The sequence below is a fragment of the Electrona antarctica genome (genome assembly GCF_951216825.1).
Source record: "Electrona antarctica genome assembly, chromosome: 2".
NCBI lineage: Eukaryota > Metazoa > Chordata > Actinopteri > Myctophiformes > Myctophidae > Electrona > Electrona antarctica.
Window position 1 is genome coordinate 13,017,294 of NC_136807.1, and position 24,036 is coordinate 13,041,329.

Consider the following 24,036-nt stretch of genomic DNA (forward strand, 5'->3'; position numbering starts at 1 on the left):
GTCTGACTGCCTTGTCTTAAACACTGGCGTGCCACAGGGGTGCGTTTTATCCCCTCTGTTATTCTCCCTATACACAAATGAGTTGAAATATAACAACAAAGACTTCTCTCTCATAAAGTACGCTGACGACATGGCCCTGGTTGCCTGCCTGCAGGACGTTTCCAGTCCCTCTTACTCCCAGCACATCGACCGTATTGCCACCTGGTTTGACAGCAGCTTCCTTGACCTTAATGTCACTAAGACCAAGGAGCTGTGTTTGGGAGGGGGGTCAAGAGCAGAGGGCTCAGGGTCCATCTTTAGGCCTGTTACTATGAGTGGGGAGGAAGTGGAGCAGGTCAGTGACTTTAAATATCTGGGAACGACCATAGACAATAAACTCACCTTTCAGACCAATGCAGATAACATCTACAAAAAGGCAAGGCAGCGGCTTTATCTTCTCAGGAAACTGAGAAGTTTTAATGCCAGTAAACACACCCTGACCATGGTCTATAGATCACTCACTGAGAGTGTTCTCACTTTTAATATCGTGTCCTGGTTTGGGAATCTCTCAGTTAAAGATAAAAACAAGCTCACCCAGGTAGTCAACCAGGCAAGTAAGATCATTGGAGATAAACAATTGCAACTTCAGGACATATACAACCGCTCCATAACCAAAAAAGCAATTCAGATTTACAATGATTCTACCCATCCTCTTCACTCTGAATTTGACTTGTTGCCATCGGGCAGGAGGCTTAGGGCAAAATTAGCAAAAAAGAAGGGTTACAAAACTTCGTTTGTGCCAACTGCTGTGGACATTTTAAATAAGAAAATGTTTAAATAGTCTAATCGCCACTGCTCATGATCACTGTTGTTATGTTAATGTGAATGCATTTTTATATAGTATCTTAATGCACCTGTGTACTTTTTGTAATGTTTTATTGTTGTAACTGACTGCCGGTGTGCCAAAGACAAATTTCCATTTTATGTAAATTGAATGGACAATAAAGTTTTCTTTATCTTTATCTTTATCTTTACCAGAAGGTCGCCAGTTCGAATCAGCGGTCCGACACGTTAAAAATGACCACCGCTGAAGTGCCCTTGAACAAGGCATTGAACCACTACGATGAAATGTTCTATGAGCAGGGCCTGGCTGGAAACAAGTTCTTGAGCTTAGCCCAGATACCCTGGGTAAATATAGTAATCATTTCATTTCATTTCATTTCAGATCTGCCATTTTCTAAAGATTTGTTATACATTTATTTGAAATGGGGATATGCTGCATATTTAGTACTTTTTACTTTTGGTACTTACATTTTGAAACCAATACCTTTGTACTTTTAGTACATTTTGAATTCTGGACTTTTACTTGTAACGGAGTAGTTCTATAATAAACAAAAGTGCCAATTTTGCGGCCATTTAAACAGACTATATCTAACTAATAATTTCAGTACAGGTATGACTAGTGGGTAATGATTCTTAACCCATTTTGGACTGAGTTCGATTAAAAAAAAGGCTTCTAAATCCTAACATCTTTCTGAAAAACCTATGTTTCTGTCAGTGGTGCTCAACCTTTTTCATGTCAAGTACCCCAAGAATTATTGGGCCACAGACCCCCATCTCAAAATATGTAGTTCCAGGGACCCCCCAGAAGCAAATATTTTAGTTAAAAATGTTCGCTCTGAAATATATATCCAATGATTTGCGCCATATTTTAACGATTTTTCAAAAATAGCAGACCTACAAGCTTGTAGATCTGCAGTGCTATTTTTCAATAGCTAAAGTATAATGCTTAAAACACCAACAGGGGTTCCCGCCCCAAAATGGGTTAAACTATAAATGATTGTGTGCTAGTCTCTTAACCTAAACATAAACCTGTTGAAATTTATTGATAGAATTATGCATTGTTATTGTACAGTATGCGGTTAGCACATAATTTCCTCTGCTGTATTTATATATTGAAATTGGATTATATTTTATCTATCATCTACTGTAATTTGTTATTGCCGTGCCTTTTAACATATAGACTATATCTGATGTGACGAGTGAAGCATTATACATGTGTACTGTGCAGCTGTTCCTAAATTCAGTAATCACATTACAAATACCAATCAACAATAATGTAATTACTGGCTCTGCATAAGTTCTTCCCTGTCATGCATGCTCATAGTGAAATCTTTCTCAATTGCTTATTTTTAAGGCGATTCATATTTGTACTGCCTGGTGTTAGGACGCCCAAATACTATTAGATTTTATATTGATGCATCATGGCTTTACATTGAGCCGTATACCTGCCTGGATTGGCCTGCAGCGTTACATTTGGACGCGCAAATGAGCCAGCCATGTTCATGCCACTATATTTACCATATATCTGTGAAGCACATTGGGTTGCACTTGCTGTATGAAATATTTAATACAGTTTTGATTGAATTGATTGATTGATATTTTTCTGACTAGAACTCTGCTCTGGGTTGGTTATTGGCCAACTTTGCTTTGTGGAGGGAATAAAAGTGTAAAAGAAAGAACAATGTTCACCAGTGTTGATTTTGACAGCTAATTTTGATTGTAGTTTTAGTCATATAAGTCTCTTGAATGGTTTTCATTTAGTTTTAGTCACATTTTAGTCACCTGGAATGTTTTTGTGTTATATCCTAAGATTTTGGCGGGCCTCGATGCCGTAGTAATGGCTGATTTTACACTTGCTGAAAATAGCCGATCTACGGTCACAACGCGTGAAAAAAGGTATAGTAGCTATACCTACCGTAGGCCTACATGTTTTTTCTTTTTTACTTACTTTATGATGATGGCACTATTCATTAGTGATACTGTGCTTTTAATGGTTGCAACTAAAGTATTGTATTCTATTCCATCTGTAGCGGTCTCATAGATGTCATCGTCTACCTCTAGTAGGAATTCATTGTTTTCAGAATGCTCAGCCTCAGGCAGACATGTCTACCTGTATGACTTCAATGACCCAACTGTCCCTAAACATAGACAGCACACACACACACACACACACACACACACACACACACACACACACACACACACACACACACACACACACACACACACACACACACACACACACACACACACACACAGAGAGATTTGCATAATTGAAATGTATAGCACTTATATGACACTTAAATAAAATCATTCATTCATTCATTCATTCATTCATTCATACATTCATTCATTCATTCGTTCATTCATTAATTCACTCGCACGCACGCACGCGCACGCGCGCACACACACACACACACACACACACACACACACACACACACACACACACACACACACACACACACACATGAATCTAATCATTCATTTAAACAAATATAATTGTGAGCTTGTAGATCGGCTTTTAAAGACTCATGATCGAATTACAGTAAAGTTAAAGTAAAATAAAATGTCATGACTGAAAATGTTTGCATGAGCAAGTCCTATAAATGTACGATTTGTGAGACAGCATGAAAGGAGCCCCCGAATGAGTTACAGCCACATAACTGTACTGTACTGTACTGTACTGTACTGTACTGTACTGTACTGTACTGTACTGTACTGTACTGTACTGTACTGTAGCCTACAACACTGTAAAATGCTTTAAAAATAGAGTAGGCAATTACATTAAAAATGCTGTAATCACATTGTCTAACCCTCAGAACATAGATATAGACACTTTATTTGTCAGTTTTGCTTCCCTTGTTACAGAGTTTTTGAAGAAATTTGAAGAAAAAAACCTTTGACGGAAAGTCAAACTAACTTTTCGGAAAGTTACTTAAGACAGTTAATGGAGGATTTTGAAACTTCTTCATACTTTCACCTGGAGAATCCATTCACAATTACAAAACATAACCTTAAGGTCCCTGCACACAGAGCGTGTTTTTCGGATTTTTAGCAGCGTTTCTCCATCGGTTTTCCGAAAAACGCGCCCAGTGTGCAACCACCTTAACTGTGGACACACAGGCCTGCACTTTTAACTTTGAAATGTCTTGTTTAGTTATTATTATAATCTCTGTCATATACCTGTCGTGTCTACTGTCTACAGGTTAGACTGGCTTGATATACTGCTGTTTTCAGACACCTTATCATTCATCTATGTTTATATGGCTGAAAGACAAATGCAACTAATTGACCTTGAACTTTGCATTAAAATGGGTCTAGTGTAGGCAGGGACGTGCAGAGAGTGTTAGAGAGGCAGGGGCTGAAATCCCATAAGAGGGCACTTTTGGACAAAAATAGCGAAAATAGCAGATGTACAAGCTCACAATGCGTCGCAGCGCGACACGTTGTGAGCTTGTAGATCAGCTATTTTCGGGGCACAACCCAGCACTCTTTATCTACTAGAGATGCGGTGTAACGACATGGATTTCTAAACAAATTTGTTCAACACAAAATGCTGCGCTCAAGTTCAGGAGACTTCGTAAAAAAAGCAATTCTTCTGAATGCTGCCTTTCGGCATGGCATGGAAAGGAGTGGGCATTTGCATTTCTTTCACCATGTAGTAAATGCTACATTCGTGGTCTGGAGAGGGCAGTTGTTTTACAGAAGTCCTTTGATGTCTATGTGTTCCTTCCATCAGTAAACTGTGTTAGTGTTATCATGACAACAGTGAAACTAGGGCGGAATCTACTAAGGAATCCCCCCCGACCGTTATCTGTTATTGGTGATTAGAATGACCTTTTATATGTGTCTGGTCTTGGTGGGTGGCCTTTTAGAGCAGTGGTTTTCAACCCTTTTCACATCAAAAGGCCCATTATTTATTCAGCATTTTAGCCTCTCAGACCACAACTAAATAATTGTTTTGATATTGTTGGATACGATTTTGTCCACAATTCCATGGTTCATTGATGTGGCACTGGTATATAGGAGAGATAACAGGCAAACGTTGATCAAAATAACAATTCTTATTGTGTAGACTTCTTGTAAATTAAGTTACGCAGATGTTTAAAAATCACACCTGTGTGAAGTGAGGGGCGCTAATATTTTAAAGTCTAACTCATGTTGATTAGGTGCTGTGACGGACGGACGGACGGACGGACGGACGGACGGACGGACGGACGCGGAAACAACGTCCCTGCCGGCCTCCAGCCGTACGGCCTTGCAGAGACAATTAGTCATAGATAACTTCTGTGTAACTGTTCTCTCTCTCTCTCTCTCTCTCTCTCTCTCTCTCTCTCTCTCTCTCTCTGAGAGAGATGATTGATTATAGAATAGATCATTAAAAAGACTGTATAAGTGTGAGTAGGAGTAATAAAGTCTTTGGTTAATGTTTTTGAGATCATAAATCAATAATTGTTTAAGTGTTTAAGTGTTTGTGTGTGTGCGTGCGTGCGTGCGTGCGTGCGTGCGTGCGTGCGTGCGTGCGTTCGTTCGTGCGTGCGTGTGTGTGTGTGCGTGCGTGCGTGCGTGCGTGCGTGCGTGCGTGCGTGCGTGCGTAGCCTTCTTTGCACACAAGTTTACACTAATAATTTGGATAAAGTAACAGAAAGATCTGCAACTAATACTTTGGACAGAGTGTCCTGTAGTTTTGAACTGATTAGACGCATTTAGAAAAAATTAGTTAATCAATATGTAAGTAATAAAACAATCACAAAGTAATTACACACACACACACACACACACACACACACACACACACACACACACACACACACACACACACACACACACACACACACACACACACACACACACACACACACACACACACACACACACTCTTTTGATTCTGTGTGTATATGAAGGCATGAGCATGAGGTACACAGTCCAGCATCCATTGGTGGGAGGCAAAGAACATAGTAGACTATAGCTAGCTGGCCAAAGGTTATATAAGTATACGTCCGACCCTTGTCTCTGTCCTTTAGACTCTGACAGCTGTCACTCGGCTCTGCACGGTCTTTCTTTTTTTACTGATTACACTGAAGAATGGACCAGGAATGAAGTCACACAGCAGCGACCATGGCAGGTGGGTCCCTCTCTGCAGCGCCAAACAAGACAGGTACAACTGGATAACTCTCCCCTTTCCCAACGTTGATCAAAACAATTCTTCTACATTCTCTAATTGTGTAGACTTCTCGTGAATTAACTTAATTAATGCAGATGTTTAACAATAATGTAACTTTTGAGAGTGTATAATGAAACCAAATGGACCCATACGGGTCCATTTGGTTTAATTTTACACTCTTCCCCCCCTCAAGGACCAGGGGGTGCATCCTCGGTGGATGCATAGCTAAATCAAAGGCAGCTTTGCCGTGTCTCTTGTCATATTTTGTTGATATAGCTCAGCAGTCCAGCAGCAAACATTGTTTAAGTTCTATATATATCGTTTCCCTTTAGACAGAGACGAAGTGAAGAAACCCAAGAAACGAGTAAGTTCTCACCTCCAGAAACAGTGACTCTAACGTTTTGGTTCTGTTTTGTTGTTTATTTAAGCGGTTCTCTCCAACCTTCAAAATGCATTTATAGTTTTGCATGCAAGTCTCATCGTATAATTGCTAAATATTTGTTATGCATAGTGTAGAATATGTAGCCTACTGTATTAAAACAAAACAAAAAAAGTGCCCTTCTGGGCACAGGTCTCCACCAGGAGGATAGGAGTGTGAGTGTGATGTTTGGCAAAATGTTTAGGAGCAATATAAACGTGTGTGTGTGTGTGTGTGTGTATGTGTGTGTGTGTGTGTGTGTGTGTGTGTGTGTGTGTGTGTGTGTGTGTGTGTGTGTGTGTGTGTGTGTGTGTGTGTGTGTGTGTGTGTGACGTGGCTTGGCCTGTTGTAGCGCCACCATGAGGCTGATTTGAAAACTGTCAAGTGGCATTTCTTCCTCAGCCTAGTGGGAATATGCATGCACAGTTTCACCGCAATCGGACACTGCGTTGAGTCGTTGTGGCGATTTGTACAAAACGGGTACAAAGCGGGCTACTCCTGAAAAGTTTAGAAGCCAATCGTAGGCAATGAAGGTGGATTATGAGAAATCAAACAAAGCCGTCTTGATCACATGACTATGGAGAGCATGTGTACCGATTTGCGTGAAATTTGGATAACATCTGAAGGAGTAATATTAGAAAATGTGTTTTACATATGTCGGCCTCCTGGTGGCGCTATAAAGAGCAGATGTGAAAAATTCCAGGCAAAGGTTTTTCCTTGGCCTCTAGGGAGTTGGCATACAAAGTTATCCACAAATCCGTGCAGTTGGAGGTAAAAACACTTTTCGGCCAGTTATAGCGCCACCATGAGGCTGAGTTGAAAATGTTCACGTGGCATTTCTTCCCCGGCCTAGTGGGAATGTGCGTGCGCAATTTCACGGAAATCACACAATGTGTTCATGATTTGCAGCATTTTGTTTGAAACTGAGCACTCCTGCGAACTTTGGAAGCCAATCTTAGCCAATCAGGATGGAGTCTGAGAAATCTGAAAAACCCGTTTCGTTGAATGGCTCTAGAGAGACTGTGTACCAATTTGCGTGATGTTTGGACAAAATCTGTAGGTGTACTGTCCAAAAACTTGTTTTGCACAAAGCGGCCTCCTGGTGGCGCTATAACAGGCCGTTCTGGAATTTTTGGGGCAGAGGTTCATCGATGGCATCCAGGGAGTGTGTGTGCAAAATGTGGCATCGACCGGGTTAACGGTGCCGGAGATTAGCTGTTCACAGACGGACACACGGACGGACGGACACACGGACACACGGACACACGGACGGACGGACGGAGTGCAAAACATACTCTCTCCCCATGCCTTCGGCCTGGTGGAGACAAAAAACATGCTATATAATAATTAATGTGTAACCTGATAATGATTCCTTAATAATAAACAGATCTGTGTTTCTTTCCAATGTCCACGTCCTCTGTTCTGTCAGGCAACGGTGCTCGGCTACCCCGTCAGTATCTTTTTCATTGTGTTCAATGAGTTCTGTGAACGATTCTCCTACTATGGCATGCGAGGTGAGATACATATACAGTATATAACCGTATAAAACATTCTATATACAGTATATTATGTATAAAACATTCATTCAACTGTGTCAGCGCTATATGAATACATTTACAGAGTTCTAGATGGAAAGATTTGTTCAGATTTGTTTAGATTTGTTCTAAAAGTGGGCCTTGTGACTTCCCACCGAACACTATATAAACGTCTTTCTATCTGGCTTCTATCCAGTGGTGGAAAAAGTACTCACATTCTTTAATACTGAAATGTAGAATAAAAATGTACTACAAAAGTATTGGTATCAATACTTAAAGGACCACTTTTCAACCTATCCTATAGGTCCGACTCCTCACTAATAATCATGATAAAATGGCACAATTCTTTCCTACTCAGTCTGTGTCTCATAGGAGGGCTGTGGGCAGTTCAGAAACCTGTCCATCATCGATGGGGAATCCGAGCTAATAGAAACTGCAGGCTTTCTAGTACTGAAAAGTTGCAATGCGATAATGGAAGCCATCGTTCTCACGATAATACAAATCTAAACATTTTTGTAAAAAACAATCTTGTTTAAAAAAGAAATCTGCCTAACGATGAAAGTTTTAAAATAATTGTAGTGGAGTAAAAGTATAATATTTGCCTCTGAACTCAGGGTGTTGTGGTGAATTGGATATACTCCAGTAAAGTACAAATACCTCAAAATTGTACTTAAGTATACAGTACTCTCTCTCTCTCTCTTCTCTCTCTCTCTCTCTCTCTCTCTCTCTCTCTGTAGCTGTGTTGGTGCTGTATTTCAGGTACTTCTTGAAGTGGAATGATGACTTGGCCACCTCCATCTACCATGTCTTTCTGGCCCTCTGCTACCTGACGCCCATCCTGGGAGCCATCGTGGCCGACTCATGGCTCGGCAAGTTCAAGTGAGACAGTGAATTATTGCAGAAATGTGCTGTGTACTAATGATTGACAGCCCGTGGTCGCTATAAATGACGTCACGATTTGCTTGTCATAATTATTGGACCCTGATGAAGGCGTGACAGGCAGCTGAAATCCTTGTTCTTTACTGCAACATAGTGCCTTGGATCCCCATTGTCGGGCTGTGTACTGTATGAGCTTGTGTAGTGCAGCAATTCAACATGAATGAAAGTCCATACTGGACAATATATTTACAATTATATTTTATAGTTAAAGCTTTTCGGTTTCATCACATAATATATTATAAGGACTACATGGTTTGATTGTGTATTACTAAACTGTACTTGTACTGTGTGATTCTATAATGCATCAATAATTTTGCATGCTATGCAGACAAACTGTAATACTATGTTTTTATTTACAAGCCACAGAAGATAATCTACAAATATGAATCACAAACCACCAATATATATATTAGAAACACCTACAACTTACTTTGTAAACACATTTTAATTTAGAGTTAGGTTTAGGTTTGGTTTCATGTCAAAGTACCGCCTCTTTCTATCAATTATGTCCTACTCCATTTTGACCTAAACCCCTTTTCCTCATCCTCTGTGTCTGTACAGGACTATTATCTACCTGTCCATTGTTTACGCGGCGGGACAGGCTGTCATGGCCGTCAGCGCTATGCACGACATCACAGACACAGACAGGGACGGGCTGCCCGACAACATGAACCTCCATGTGTGAGTTGCAGTGTTGTTTTTGGCAGCAAATTTTGATTTTAGTTTTAGTCGTAGTCTCTTGAATAGTTTTCATTTAGTTTTAGTCACATTTTAGTCACCTGGAATGTTTTAGTGTTAGTCTAGTTTTAGTCGACTAAATGTCATAAGATTTTAGTCGACTAAATCTACAGTTGATTTAGTCGACTAAAATGTGTTTTGGCATCACAGACATGGAGACAGGGACGGGGTATACCCGACAACATGAACCTCCATGTGTGAGTTGAACATCACAGACATGGAGACAGGGACGGGGTATACCCGACAACATGAACCTCCATGTGTGAGTTGAACATCACAGACACAGACAGGGACGGGGTCTACCCGACAACGTGAACCTCCATGTGTGAGTTGAATATCACAGACATGCAGACAGGGACGGGGTGCCCGACAACATGAACCTCCATGTGTGAGTTGAACATCACAGACAGGGACAGACAGGGACGGGGTGCCCGACAACATGAACCTCCATGTGTGAGTTTAACATCACAGACAGGGACAGACAGGGACGGGGTATACCCGACAACATGAACCTCCATGTGTGAGTTGAACATCACAGACAGGGACAGACAGGGACGGGGTCTACCCGACAACATGAACCTCCATGTGTGAGTTGAACTTCACAGACAGGGACAGACAGGGACGGGGTGCCCGACAACATGAACCTCCATGTGTGAGTTGAACATCACAGACAGGGACAGACAGGGACGGGGTATACCCGACAACATGAACCTCCATGTGTGAGTTCTCTTATGACGGTGGTTTTCAACCATTTTCATATCATGGCACAATTATTTATTCAGCATTTGAGCCACGGATCACCATTTGATGACATTTAGCCTCTCAGACCCAAAACTAAAGAATATTTTGTTGTCGGTTAATAATTTGTCCACAATTCCATGCTATATTGATTGAAATTAACTTAATTAAGCAATACATATGATTAACAATAATGTAACTCTTGAGAGCGTACATTTAAACCAAATGGACCTGTATGGGTCTATTTGGTTTAAAGTTACGCTCTCAAGAGTTAAAGACCTATAGTAGGGGTCCATTTGGTTACCAACTCCACTTAGCAGGAGACCACCTGGAAGCCCCTCAAGGACCACTGGTGGTCCGCGGACCACTGGTTGAAAACCACTGTCTTATGACATACAATACATGATTTGTAGACACACGTTACACGCAGACCACAGTAGAGTACTATATGCACAGGATCACAAACAAGTTTAAGTTCAAGTGTTTATTTTTTACAATAAAGTGCACTAATAATGCCCGGTGTGACAGGTGTTGTATACGTAGGTCTGATCCCTAATGCCCATCAGTCTCAGTCAGTGGACCATCTGGGATCACATTCCCATCAGCTGGCTGCTGAATCTGTCTTGAGATATTAGTGTGTGATATACATTACAGCTTGGCTGTCATTACCATGTGGCAGCCTCGTTTGTCCAAAGAAAATGTATCTGAGGTGTCACTCACTGGCAGACATATAAAGCCGTCTAAGGGCATCTATTGGTTTAAGAAGCCCTGTTGGTGTTTTACCTCTTCTGGACGAGAAGTTCTTGTTGCTATGTACAGTAGGCTATATAGGCAAAATAACATTTTCGAAATTTTAGAATAAATATTAGATTTCTTCTTAGGTCAGTATTTAGAAGGTGTTAGAATCGGCCTTATAGTCCTAAATGGGTTAAGTGACCTGTTCCCCTTGTGCAGTTATTGTAGACGTATTGTCAATAATGTTTCCTTCTCCAGTGCCTTGTCCATGGTGGGTCTGGTCCTCATTGCTCTGGGAACAGGAGGAATCAAGCCATGTGTCGCCACCTTTGGTGGTGACCAGTTTGAACACAACCAGGTTAGATCACATCATTTATATGGAGATTAAAGGTAGGGTAAGTGATATGTTTTTGTTAATCCATTGCTATAGAGTGTTTTCTTTAATCATCAGAAAATGAGTAACGGACCATGACTTTGAAAGTTTCTCTATATGGTTGAGAGCCATGCAGACATTATGTACATTTTTAAACATACTGTAGCTGCTGCTGGATGCTGTTTTATGAATTGTGACTATTTTTGATACAGAGCCTGCCATGGCTTTTCTTTTTTTTTCCCTTTTTTATCCAAAATGAGTTAAAGCACAGGCAGACTCTTCACGTACTAGAGCATGTCTGAAATAAATGTCAGAGCTGAAATTGACATGTAAATATGAAATAAATGCTTAAACATGTAGCTAGGTGTAATGTTAGAGACCACAGAAGTGAACCTTTCAAGCCTGTTTTCTCAACTCTATTACTCTATAAGTCATATCTCCGAAACTGGTCGGTCAAACTGAACAACCAATATGACAATTTGAAGCTATGATTCCCTGGTTTAATATGATACAATTGTAGGATGGTTTGAAGTACAAACGTGACATTGCGTCCCTCCCTAGTAGGACGTGGCTATATGGTGCATGTTTGAACTAGAAATATATAATGAATGTATAACAACAACAACACTGTTTTCTAAGGCCTGTCTTTTACTTCCTGCGTCTGACAGGAGGAGCAGAGGAGCATGTTCTTCTCCATATTTCATCTGACAATCAACGTTGGCAGTCTGCTGTCCACCATAATCACCCCTATCCTGAGAGGTAAGGCCAAACCCCAGCCCAAATCACTGTTTCTGTCTGTCTGTCTGTCTGTCTGTCTGTCTGTCTGTCTGTCTGTCTGTCTGTCTGTCTGTCTGTCTGTCTGTCTGTCTGTCTGTCTGTCTGTCTGTCTGTCTGTCTGTCTGTCTGTCTGTCTGAGATGTCCGTCCGTCCGTCCGTCCGTCCGTCCGTCAACAACACCGTCACTCCCGACATGCGTTGCCGGTTACACATCACCCGTGTATGGTTAGGTCCGTGTACGTTATGGTTAGGTTCGGGTTTGGGGTAGGGTGTCGGACTCATGACTGTAGAACTGTTGGTATTGTCTAGGCCTACCCTATAACTGTTACACCGCGCGTGTGTGTGTGTGTGTGTGTGTGTGTGTGTGCGTGCGTGTTGTGTCTCCAGCCCAGGAGTGTGGCATTCACACCAAGCAGCAGTGCTATCCTCTGGCCTTCGGTGTCCCTGCGGCCCTCATGGTGGTGGCTCTGCGTACGTTCTATGTTTTAGCAGAATGACACATACTACTGTACTGTAAGAGAACAATCTTATAGAATAAATAATAATCAATACAATAATTATTCTATACCACTGGTTCCCAAACACTGGGTCGGGAAGCATTTGTGGGTTGCGGACACTTGGGTCATGGGTCCTTTATTTTATTTTTGTTTCCTAGATTTTGTTTTTAATTATTATTACGAAACATTACATTAAATAAAAAACGCATTCCCGAAACAGCAAGGATTTTCATGAATTAAAAACAAAATGCAATGAATTTATGCAATGCAATGCAATGAAGAAATCAAAGAAAAATCTAAGAAATTCCATAAATTAGAAACTAAATGTAGAAGTAGTGAAAATAGCCGATCTACAAGCTCACAACGCGGCGCGAAGCCCTCAAAGTGTGTTGGTAAACCAAAGTGTGTTGGTAAACCATCTTTGATACTGCGAAATTGACTGTTTCCGTTTTCTGTCTCCAGTCGTTTTTATTGTTGGCAATAGCATGTACATCAAGACTGACCCCAAAGGCAACATCATGCTTGAAGTCAGCAAGTGCATCTGGGTAAGTCACTCCGCTGAAACTACTTAGGCCTCACTCACACGGTCGCAACAGATTGCTGTATGCTTGTTGTATACAAAGGGTGTGACACAGCTTGCCCCAATGCATTTCCAATGGGAGTCACATGGTTTGACACAACATTTGTGTTGTATGAGGGGGAGGGGCGCAGTCGAAACACAGCCGAAAGCCATACAACAGCTTGTAGTCCAAAATGTGGACTACAAACCATGTGACTTCCATTGGAAATGCATTGGGGCGGCCATGACACTCACAACATTCATACAACAAGCATGCATCAATGTTTTAAAGGTCTGAGTGAGGCCTTAGACAGATTGCAATCGTTCTGCCTATCAGTCCTATCAAAGCAATCAAATGTTATTGTCATAACACAGATAAGTTACTGAAAAACTATAAGCAAAGAAGGCATAATAAAAACATAAACTATAATACAGAAAATGCATGAGATTAGCATTGAGTTAAAATCCTTGTCAATGTTTCAATGTTTAAATGCAGAAAATAAACTCCAACTGCATTTAGGAAGTCAAACATAAATTTGTATCGTACGTTAATACTACACAAAAACGGTCAAACATTAGACCGGCAAAACATGGTAAATTGTGCTGCAGCCTCCCATTGTGTCACGGTAGGCAGAAAGTTGAACCCAAATGCAGAGCCAAACACAGGAGCAAATTTAAGTTATTTATTCACAATGATGGTGAATTGCATGGAAATGGAGTTGCATGGAAAAACAAACATGGAGGATGAGGAGAGCAGTCCAGGCAGGTGGCAGGCAGAAGAACAGGTGAGCTGGGTTCTGGAGGAGAGGAGAAGAGCATGAGTTGCAGGAAACACAGGAACACAAAACTAGGAAAACTAGGAACTAAGACTTGGAATACTACTAAACTATAACTTCACTACTAGGACGTAAACACTGACGTGACGTGGCTATTCAAATGTTTTACTTAAAAGTACAAGTAACAATACTGCAATTAAGAAATACAACATTTACTTGAGTAAAAAAATAGGCCTAATTAAAGTACCAAAAGTAGAAAGTAGCCTATACTCAACATGCAGAATGTCCCAAGTGAAGTTTTCAAATGTAGAAACATATTTAAGCTTACAATGCGCCGCATCGCGGCACATTGTGAGTTTGGAGATCGTCTATTTTCAAATGATCGAAATGTATTATAGGGCTGAAGTGGAAAGTTTTCAAATAAATGTGGTGGAGTAAAATTACAATATTTGGATCCGAGATGTAGTGCCCTAGAAGTAAAATTACAATATTTGGATCCGAGATGTAGTGCCCTAGAAGTAAAATTCATGCTATATTTTGCGCCACCCGGGGGTATTCAACTAGATTAGGATTAAGGATTAGTGGATTACTGTCATTATGATAATCTCTGCACTTCATATCGCACACACCACACCTGTAACTTAAAACAAATATATATATATTTTAAAATTGTACTTAAGTGCAGTACTTAAGTAAATGTACTTAGTTACTTTACTTTACACCACTGGCTGTCTCATATTCTTCACAGTTTGCCATCAAGAACCGCTTCAGGCTTCGTGGCTCCGCTTGCCCAAAGAGGGAGCACTGGATGGACTGGGCTGAGGAGAAATATAACGTAAAACCGGATAATTGGATTGGACAAAATGCACGCACGCACGCACGCACGCACGCACGCACGCACGCACACACACACACACACACACACACACACACACCTGTTTCTTTTCCCTTTTTACCTCCTTTATGATGAATTCCTGTTCTGTTCTTTGGCTATATACATTAGAAGTGTCTATTTGTACGTCTCTAAATGTTTTGATGAATTGAACAAGGTGGACCCTCTTGTAAACAAGTGTAATGCTTTATTGGGTCGTCCACTCACAGTTAACAGTCTTTGTATTGAGTTGTGTTTGAAATGTACTGTAATTTTGCATGCAAGCTGTTAATAAATATTTCAATCAATCAATCAAACACACACACACACACACACACACGCACACACACACCGAAGCCCTAACAATATTGTTGCTGATATTTGTGCAGAAACTGCTAATAGCCCAGGTGAAAATGGTGCTGAAGGTTCTCTTCCTCTACATTCCTCTGCCCATGTTCTGGGCTCTCTTCGACCAGCAGGTGCTGTATGACACACGCACGCACGCACGCACGCACGCACGCACGCACGCACGCACGCACGCACGCACGCACGCACGCACGCACGCACGCACGCACGCACGCACGCACGCACACACACACACACATGCAGTAAAGGTGTCCTTGTCCTCCACAGGGCTCCAGGTGGACCCTCCAAGCCACCACCATGGACGGTGACTTTGTAAGTGCTTTTGTGTCCAGTGTTCCTGACCAGATACAAAGACAACGCATATAGTCAATTTAGCCATATAGGATCTGGTTTCTATCTGGATCTGGATCTAGGTTTAATTGCGACCACAGGTCGCATTTATATGAAATCGTGCATTTCCTGTCAGTCAGTCAGTCAGCCAGTCAGTCAGCCAGTCAGTCAGCCAGCCAGTCAGTCAGTCAGTCAGTCAGTCAGTCAGTCAGTCAGCCACAGTTTGGATGGTTATAATAATATAATAATAATAATAGCTCAAATTTATATAGCACTTTTCTAAATACCCAAAGTGCTTTACATAGGAACACTAGGAACAGACTTTATTAAGAAAAAACAAAGCAAAACATAACAGATACAACAACAGTACAGGGTTAAAAAAAGAGGGAAGCTCTGAGATGGTTGGGGAGTTCATTCCAGAGGTTGGGGGCCGAAACATAGAAGGCCCTGTCCCCCCAGGTGCGGTACTTGGCCTTGCGGACCTTCAGGAGGTTGGCTTCACTGGACCTGAGGGAGCGGAGGGGGACATATGGTTCGAGAAGATCGGAGAGGTAGGGGGGAGCCAGGTTATTGAGAGCTTTGTAGGTGGTGAGCAGGATTTTGTAGTGAATTCTTTGTTTGACGGGAAGCCAGTGTAGGTCATGGAGGACGGGTGTAATGTGGTCTCTGGAGCGTGTACTGGTGAGCAGGCGGGCAGCGGAGTTTTGCACGTGTTGTAGTTTGTTGAGGACTTTGGAGGTGGTGCCATTGAGTATACTGTTGCAGTAGTCAATCCCCAGCACGTGCTGGTCACCCCAGCACGCACGACATCACGTGACATCATCAGGGATGTAGATCCCTGAAGTATATGGAGATCCATGGCCTGAGCTGTGTTAGGTTTCTGGTCTAGAGGGGCGGGCCGCGGCTGAGATTTGCGCACGCCCTGATTGGATCCCAACGATCTGTCCGTCAGCCCCGGCCCATCATCAAACCCTGTACACTCAAGACACTGCCCCCGCTGCCACCCTTAGTTCTCCATATATGGAGCTGACCTGTTCTGACATTACATATGTTGATCATCAAACCCTGTACATTTAAGACACGCTCCATATATGGCCAGTACAGAATTAATTCCATCTGTTGATCTGACCCCCCATGCCAAAGCGCCAGTGCTCACCCAGCAGTCTGCTGTCACCCAGGCGGATGAGTGCACGCTTCTCACCCTCAGGCATCTTACTGGTAGTAGGGCGTAGGCAATCTGGTCCTGCATATAGTTGAGACATTTTTAGCACCCTCTGGTGGAGAAATGTGTGTACAGGCTGACATATTCATAGCGCAAAAGGCAACTCACCTCAATACCAGCAGTTTTGCACTTGCTGCTTCACTGCAGCTAACAGGTATCTTTTAGAGTGACTCTCACGTCTCACTCCTGATCCTATTATTCTCTCCTCTTACAGGGAATCATGACAGTTCAGCCAGCCCAAATGCAGGTGAGAAACATCTTCTTCTACAATCTGCATACAATTCAAAGGCAAACCGCCATATTGTCAGGACAATACTGCTATCATATCTACCTTTAGTGTCCAGCTGTATAGCAAAGTAGAATATCTACCTTTTGTTAAATAAGCTGTATCAATATTATGTGGCTAAAAAGGTGTATTCAAGAATATATTTTAGACCTTGAATGTATTTGAGATACTACCCCAAAATATATTTCTTTAGCCATATCCTCCTTCTCTTCCTGCTAGACTCTGAGTCCCATGTTGATTCTTATCCTGGTTCCCATTGTAGAGAGCTGCATCTATCCTCTCATTGCCAAGTGCAAGCTCAACTTCACGTGAGTTCCTAAATTGCGTCCATCTGTTGGGAAGAGTATAGGCTACACTGATAGAGCACTATTATAGTCAATGTTCAAGTCACTGTGTGTGTGTGTGTGTGTGTGTGTGTGTGTGTGTGTGTGTGTGTGTGTGTGTGTGTGTGTGTGTGTGTGTGTGTGTGTGTGTGTGTGTGTGCGTGTGCGTGTGCGCGTCCAATACAGTCCCTTGAAGAAAATGACTGTGGGGATGATGCTGGCTGCTCTGGCTTTTATTGCTGCTGCCCTGGTCCAGATACAGATTGATGTGAGTATGAAACGCACACACGCTTAACGCACACACGCACACACACACGCATGCATGGCCCTTGCACATGTAGCATTGCGCAGAAGCGGGGATTGAACCCGGGGCTCCCACTCGCCAGACCAACGCGCAACCTGTCGTGCCAATAGGGCTGAGCCCGATTGGCAGGGCTGTTGCGGGCTGGGTCTTGGCTGGGGCCTACACATGCACTCCTGCAGGTAGGCCTACTCAGCATGTCCAACCTCAGACCACGACATTTACATTAGTTGTCCTGTTTGTATGGAAATTATTGGCCGATTGTACCGATACCGATGTTTAAAATAACAATTTAGCCGATAGCCGATACTGATACCGATATATGTTTTTATTTCCCCCTTTTGTGCTGGAGAAACAAATACATCTTCAATACAAGACATTTTAATGTTCAGAATCTACAGCTTGGTAGGCTGCAGATAACCAACACACCAACATAGAATCTACAGCTTGGTAGGCTGCAGATAACCAACACACCAACATAGAATCTACAGCTTGGTAGGCTGCAGATAACCAACACACCAACATAGAATCTACAGCTTGGTAGGCTGCAGATAACCAACACACCAACATAGAATCTACAGCTTGGTAGGCTGCAGATAACCAACACACCAACATAGAATCTACAGCTTGGTAGGCTGCAGATAACCAACACACCAACATAGAATCTACAGCTTGGTAGGCTGCAGATAACCAACACACCAACATAGAATCTACAGCTTGGTAGGCTGCAGATAACCAACACACTAACATAGCCAGTGCAAAATGTATGCTGTAAGTTATCAACAAAAGATAAATATCGGCTACTGCCACCGGTTAATGCCAGTTCTATTTGCCGATATTGACCGATATCGGCAAACATTGGCCGATACCGATATGTGGGCCGATACCAGCAAATTTTGATTTTAGTTTTAGTCATAGTCTCTTGAATAGTTTTCATTTAGTTTTAGTCATATTTTAGTCACCTGGAATGCTTTAGTGTTAGTCTAGTTTTAGTGGACTGAATGTCATAAGATTGTAGTCGACTAGAATCTACTGTTGATTTAGTCGACTAAAATTTATTTTGGCGGGCCTTGATGCCGTTGGCTGATTTTACACTTGCTGAAAATAGCTGATCTACAATCTCACAACGTGTCACAGCGCGACGTGTTATGAGCTTGTAGATCGGCTATTTTCAGCATGCAACAAAGTGTAAAATGACTTATACTGGATCTCTTGTCCACTAGTCCCTTCCTAACATTTTAGTCTAGTTTGTATTTGTTGACGAAATTGTCAATAGTACATTTAGTCTTTTAGTTTTAGTCATCATAGCTTAGTTTTCATTTAGTTTCCATGAACATTTTTCGTCTAAGTTTTAGTGGATGAAAACAACACTGGCCGATACATGGCATGCATCGTTGCAACTTCACATCATGGACTCTTCTTGCACTGTTAGAAAACCCTGCCTAAATTCTTCTTCACTGTTAGAAAACCCTGCCTAAATTCTTCTTCACTGTTAGAAAACCTGCCTAAATTCTTCTTCACTGTTATATAAAACCCTGCCTAAATTCTTCTTCACTGTTATAGAAAACCCTGCCTAAATTCTTCTTCACTGTTATAGAAAACCCTGCCTAAATTCTTCTTCACTGTTATAGAAAACCCTGCCTAAATTCTTCTTCACTGTTATAGAAAACCCTGCCTAAATTCTTCTTCACTGTTAGAAAACCCTGCCTAAATTCTTCTTCACTGTTATAGAAAACCCTGCCTAAATTCTTCTTCACTGTTAGAAAACCTTGCCTAAATTCTTCTTCACTGTTAGTAAACCCTGCCTAAATTCTTCTTCACTGTTATAGAAAACCCTGCCTAAATTCTTCTTCACTGTTAGAAAACCTTGCCTAAATTCTTCTTCACTGTTAGAAAACCCTGCCTAAATTCTTCTTCACTGTTAGAAAACCCTGCCTAAATTCTTCTTCACTGTTAGAAAACCCTGCCTAAATTCTTCTTCACTGTTATAGAAAACCCTGCCTAAATTCTTCTTCACTGTTATAGAAAACCCTGCCTAAATTCTTCTTCACTGTTATAGAAAACCCTGCTGTAGTAACTTCACAGGACTAGGTTTGTATTCCTCAGTGTGATATTTATTCAGCGTCAGGTAAACACAGTTACAACACAACAGCCTGGCTCTCTGCTCTGGGCTCTCCTAGTAGACTGACTGACTTCCGGTGCTGTCGCGCCATGACTCAAACCTTCATGGAACTCCACTGCCCTCCTGTGGGTGGGCAGGGTAAAACATCTGGTTCACTTCACATTATTACACCCTTTCCCCCTTAAGAAGTCAACCACCCCCACAATGTAAACAAAAACAAACAAAAAGCAAAAACACACAAAAAAAAATCTTCCTCAAGCATCTCTGGACTTTCTCAACCTGCTTCAGACAACCGTATACAATACAATACAGCAATTCACATTTCCTTTTTCTTTTTTTTTTTCTTTTCTTTTACCCAAAAACAAGTGCCCTAGGTAACCACAAAGTCCTTCAGACGACCTGGCAAGTTTATTTGTCTCTGTGACCGTCTCAGGCCTGCCCCTGTTTCCTCCTGGCCAGATTGTGAGACCACCAGTGGCTCAGCCACTATCGGTTCAGTGGCAGTCCCTGCCGGCCCAGCGGTAGTCCCAGTCGCTTCCTCCCCACTACTGGGCCCAATATTCTCCCTGACCAGTTCGTCTGGAGCCCTGTTACCCAGCAGGGCAGGCTCCTCTGCACAGAATGGTGCCGTCGACTCCTTTTCCATGGCCTTTGCAGGTGCGACCTGTCTGGAACAGACCTGGTCCACATGTCTCCGGACCACTCTTCCATCGCCCAGCATCACTGTATATGACACCGGGCCAGTCACTTTCTCTATGAATCCTGGGACCCATTTTGGTCCATGACTGAAGTTCCTGACCAGCACTGAATCCCCTACTCTAAATCCTCTTCCTTTAGCTCTTTTGTCATGGTCGTTTTTCTGTTTCTCCTGTTTGTTAATGACCTTGCGTGCCATATCCGGATGGATCAAATCAAGAGTGCAGCGCAGCTTCCTCCCCAACAGCATTTCGGCAGGCGACAGGCCTGTTGTAGTCTGCGGTGTCACTCTGTAACTAAACAAAACTCTAGCCACTCTAGTTTCCAGGCTTCCCCCTGTACTTATGTTCATCATGCGTTTGAAGATTTGTACTGCCCGCTCCGCAAGACCATTAGTGGAAGCATGATAAGGTGCTGAGGTCACATGTGAGATGCCATTTTTAGTCACAAACTCTTTAAACTCTGCGCTCACAAAGCTAGTGGCATTATCCGAAACCAGAGTCTCTGGCAAGCCATGTGTACTGAAACACTTGCGAAGGCACTCAATAGTCACCGCTGAGGTGGAAGAGTTCACTGGATAGACATCCATCCATTTTGAGTGAGCATCAATTAGTATGAAGAACATCTTTCCCATGAAGGGCCCAGCATAATCCACATGTAATCTCTGCCAGGGTCTGACTGGCCATTCCCAGGGGTGTAATGGGGCCACTGCCGGAATATTCCTGTGTTCCTGACAAACACTGCAGGCTTTAACAGTGTTCTCCACATCTTGATCCATCTTTGGCCACCACACATAGCTCCGTGCTAATGACTTCATTCTTGAAATACCTGGATGGCTTTGATGTAACTGTCGCAGTACATCTGTCTGTCCCTTCTTTGGGACAACTACTCTGGCACCCCACATTACACATCCATTTTCCACACTCAGTTCATTTTGTCGAACTGTGTAAGGTGCAAAATCAGCCCCCTCTTGCTCCGGCGGCCAACCTCTTTGCACCATCTCCCTCACTCTTGAGAGCACGGGGTCCTTAGTTGTCCATTTGCGCACCTGCTCTGCTGTCACAAGTGTGATGTCTGATGTCTCCAACATGAGCACTCTCTCCTTTGGTGGACTGGGACCTGGGATCCCTGGCAGAGGCAGACGGCTCAATGCATCTGCATTTCCATGATATTTCCCTGCCTTGTAGATGATGTGGTACTCATAAGCCATCAAGGTTACAGCCCAACGTTGAATACGAGGGGACACGATCTGCGGAATAGCTTTCGACTCATCAAAAAGTGACAACAGGGGTTTGTGATCTGTCACAATAGTAAATGGCCGGCCAAATATGTACTTATGGAACCTGGTCACCCCGAAAATGACAGCCAACCCTTCTTTGTCTAGTTGAGAGTAGTTCCTCTCAGCTGAGGCAAGCGTGCGAGATACAAACCCTATCGGTCTCTCAGTGCCGTTTGGCATGCGGTGAGAAAGTACCGCACCCACCCCGAATGGTGAAGCATCACAAGACAGGACAATGTCCTTCTCTGGGTCATAGTGGACCAACACATCTGCTGACTGCATCAACTGCTTTGAACGCCGGAAAGAGGCTTCCTGCTCCTCTCCCCACTGCCACTTGGCATCTTTCCTGAGTAGCTTGTGGACTGGGGCTAGAACTGTAGATAAGTTTGGCAAAAACTTGTTATAGTAATTTAGCAAACCTAAATAGGCCTTTAATTGTGTCACCGTGGTAGGGGCAGGGGCTTCTTGGATTGCCGCAACCTTATCGTGTACTGGGTGCAACCCCGTGGAGTCCACCTTGTGCCCTAGGAAAATCACTTCCCTGCTCATGAACATGCACTTGGTCCTTTTTAAGCGCAATCCAGCCTGTTCCAATCTTTTGAGCACCACCTCCAGGGTCTGAAGGTGCTCTCTGTCATTTCGCCCTGTCAGGAGGATGTCATCCAGAAAAACTGCCACGTTCGGAATGCCTTGCAAAACCCCTTCCATAGTGCGCTGGAATATAGCAGGGCTCGAGGAGACCCCGAAAGGCAACACATTGTAAGTGAACAAACCTTTGTGGGTGTTTATGGTCACATACTTTTTTGACTCCTCCTCCAGGGGAATCTGGTGGTATGCGTGGCTCATATCCAGCTTGGTGAACTTTTGCCCCCCTGATAGACTAGCGAACAAATCCTCAACTCTTGGGATGGGGTATTTCTCTAACTTGGACACTCTGTTTACCGTCAGTTTATAATCCCCACAGATTCTAACACTGTTGTCAGGTTTTAACACTGGTACTATTGGGGCTGCCCACTCTGCATATTTGACAGGCTGCATTATTTTCTGTTGTACCAAACGTTCAATCTCTGCCTCCACTTTAGCTCTCATTGCATATGGGACTGTTCTGGGCTTGAAAAACCTGGGAGCGGCCTCTTTGTCCACATAGATTTTGGCTGGGGCCTCATTAAGTCTCCCCAATTCCTCCTTAAAGACCCTGTCATACTGACTGAGCACCCCTTGTAATGAACATTCTTCCCCCTCCTGTATGTGATTTACTGCACTCCAGACTATGCCCAGTTCCCTTATCCACTGTCTGCCCAGAAGACTGGGGCCATTTCCTGGGACTACAACTATTGGTAGTGTCTTAACAGTATCCCTGTACTGTGCTGTAACTGTTACAGTACCCAATGTCTCTACTGGTTGACCTGTGTATGTCTTTAGCTTAAAAGGCCATGGCTTCAGTGGGGGTAATTTACCTTCTTCCCACAGATCCGCAACCTCCTCACTGTTCATCACAGTCACCCCACATCCTGTGTCAATTTCAAATGTCTTTGTTCCTCCATTCACAGTCAATGTTTCCCTGAAAGGCTCTTCTTTGGTGAGCTCGGTTTCCTCCATTTTATACATTGTGAAAAACACTTCCTCATCATTTGACTCCTCTTTTTCCTCTTCTAGGGTGACATGATGTGCTGCTTGTGTTCTCCCTTGCCTCTCTGACTTTCGCACACCTCCCCCCTTAAACTTTTCAGCCCCTGCAGGCGAACTTTTGGAACGACACACAGCTTGAATGTGCCCTTTCTTACCGCAGCAGTGGCATGTCTCCTGTATGAAACGACACTCATTTGCAATATGCCGCTCACTGCCACACCTGTAGCATGCTCTCCGTTGATCACCCACTGTACGTTGGCTCCGCTGCATCGCCATTTTATGCACCGCCTGGGGGGGCTCCTCCATTTGGAATCGCAAATCCTTCGCATCCCTATTCGCTGTCTCTATCGCCTGTGCAAGTTTCAGCGCCCTGTCGAAGGTCAGCTCCGTCTCCGATAACAGCCTGCGTTGAATGCGGTCATCAGCAATCCCGCAGACGAGTCTATCACGTAACTGCTCCTTCAGTTTGTCCCCATAATTACAATCCTGCGCTAACTTCCTCAGCCCAGCCACAAAGTCCAACACAGTCTCATCAGG

At 43.0% G+C, this 24,036-nt stretch overlaps 1 protein-coding gene across 1 annotated transcript in view; it reads left to right on the forward strand.

The window, feature by feature from the left end:
* Positions 1-130: 130 nt before the first annotated feature.
* LOC306932108 (solute carrier family 15 member 1-like) overlaps positions 131-24,036 on the forward strand; it is a gene marked incomplete at both ends in the record, with an annotated part of 38,293 nt that continues 14,387 nt past the window's right edge. The window contains 14 exons of the mRNA XM_079513810.1: positions 131-232; positions 7,837-7,921; positions 8,680-8,821; positions 9,443-9,562; positions 11,351-11,450; positions 12,134-12,224; positions 12,630-12,713; positions 13,202-13,284; positions 14,823-14,909; positions 15,335-15,424; positions 15,579-15,623; positions 17,078-17,110; positions 17,369-17,457; positions 17,659-17,740. Of these exons, the coding sequence (XP_079369936.1) occupies positions 131-232; positions 7,837-7,921; positions 8,680-8,821; positions 9,443-9,562; positions 11,351-11,450; positions 12,134-12,224; positions 12,630-12,713; positions 13,202-13,284; positions 14,823-14,909; positions 15,335-15,424; positions 15,579-15,623; positions 17,078-17,110; positions 17,369-17,457; positions 17,659-17,740 (1,233 nt within the window). The remainder of the gene's footprint in view (positions 233-7,836; positions 7,922-8,679; positions 8,822-9,442; positions 9,563-11,350; positions 11,451-12,133; positions 12,225-12,629; positions 12,714-13,201; positions 13,285-14,822; positions 14,910-15,334; positions 15,425-15,578; positions 15,624-17,077; positions 17,111-17,368; positions 17,458-17,658; positions 17,741-24,036) is intronic.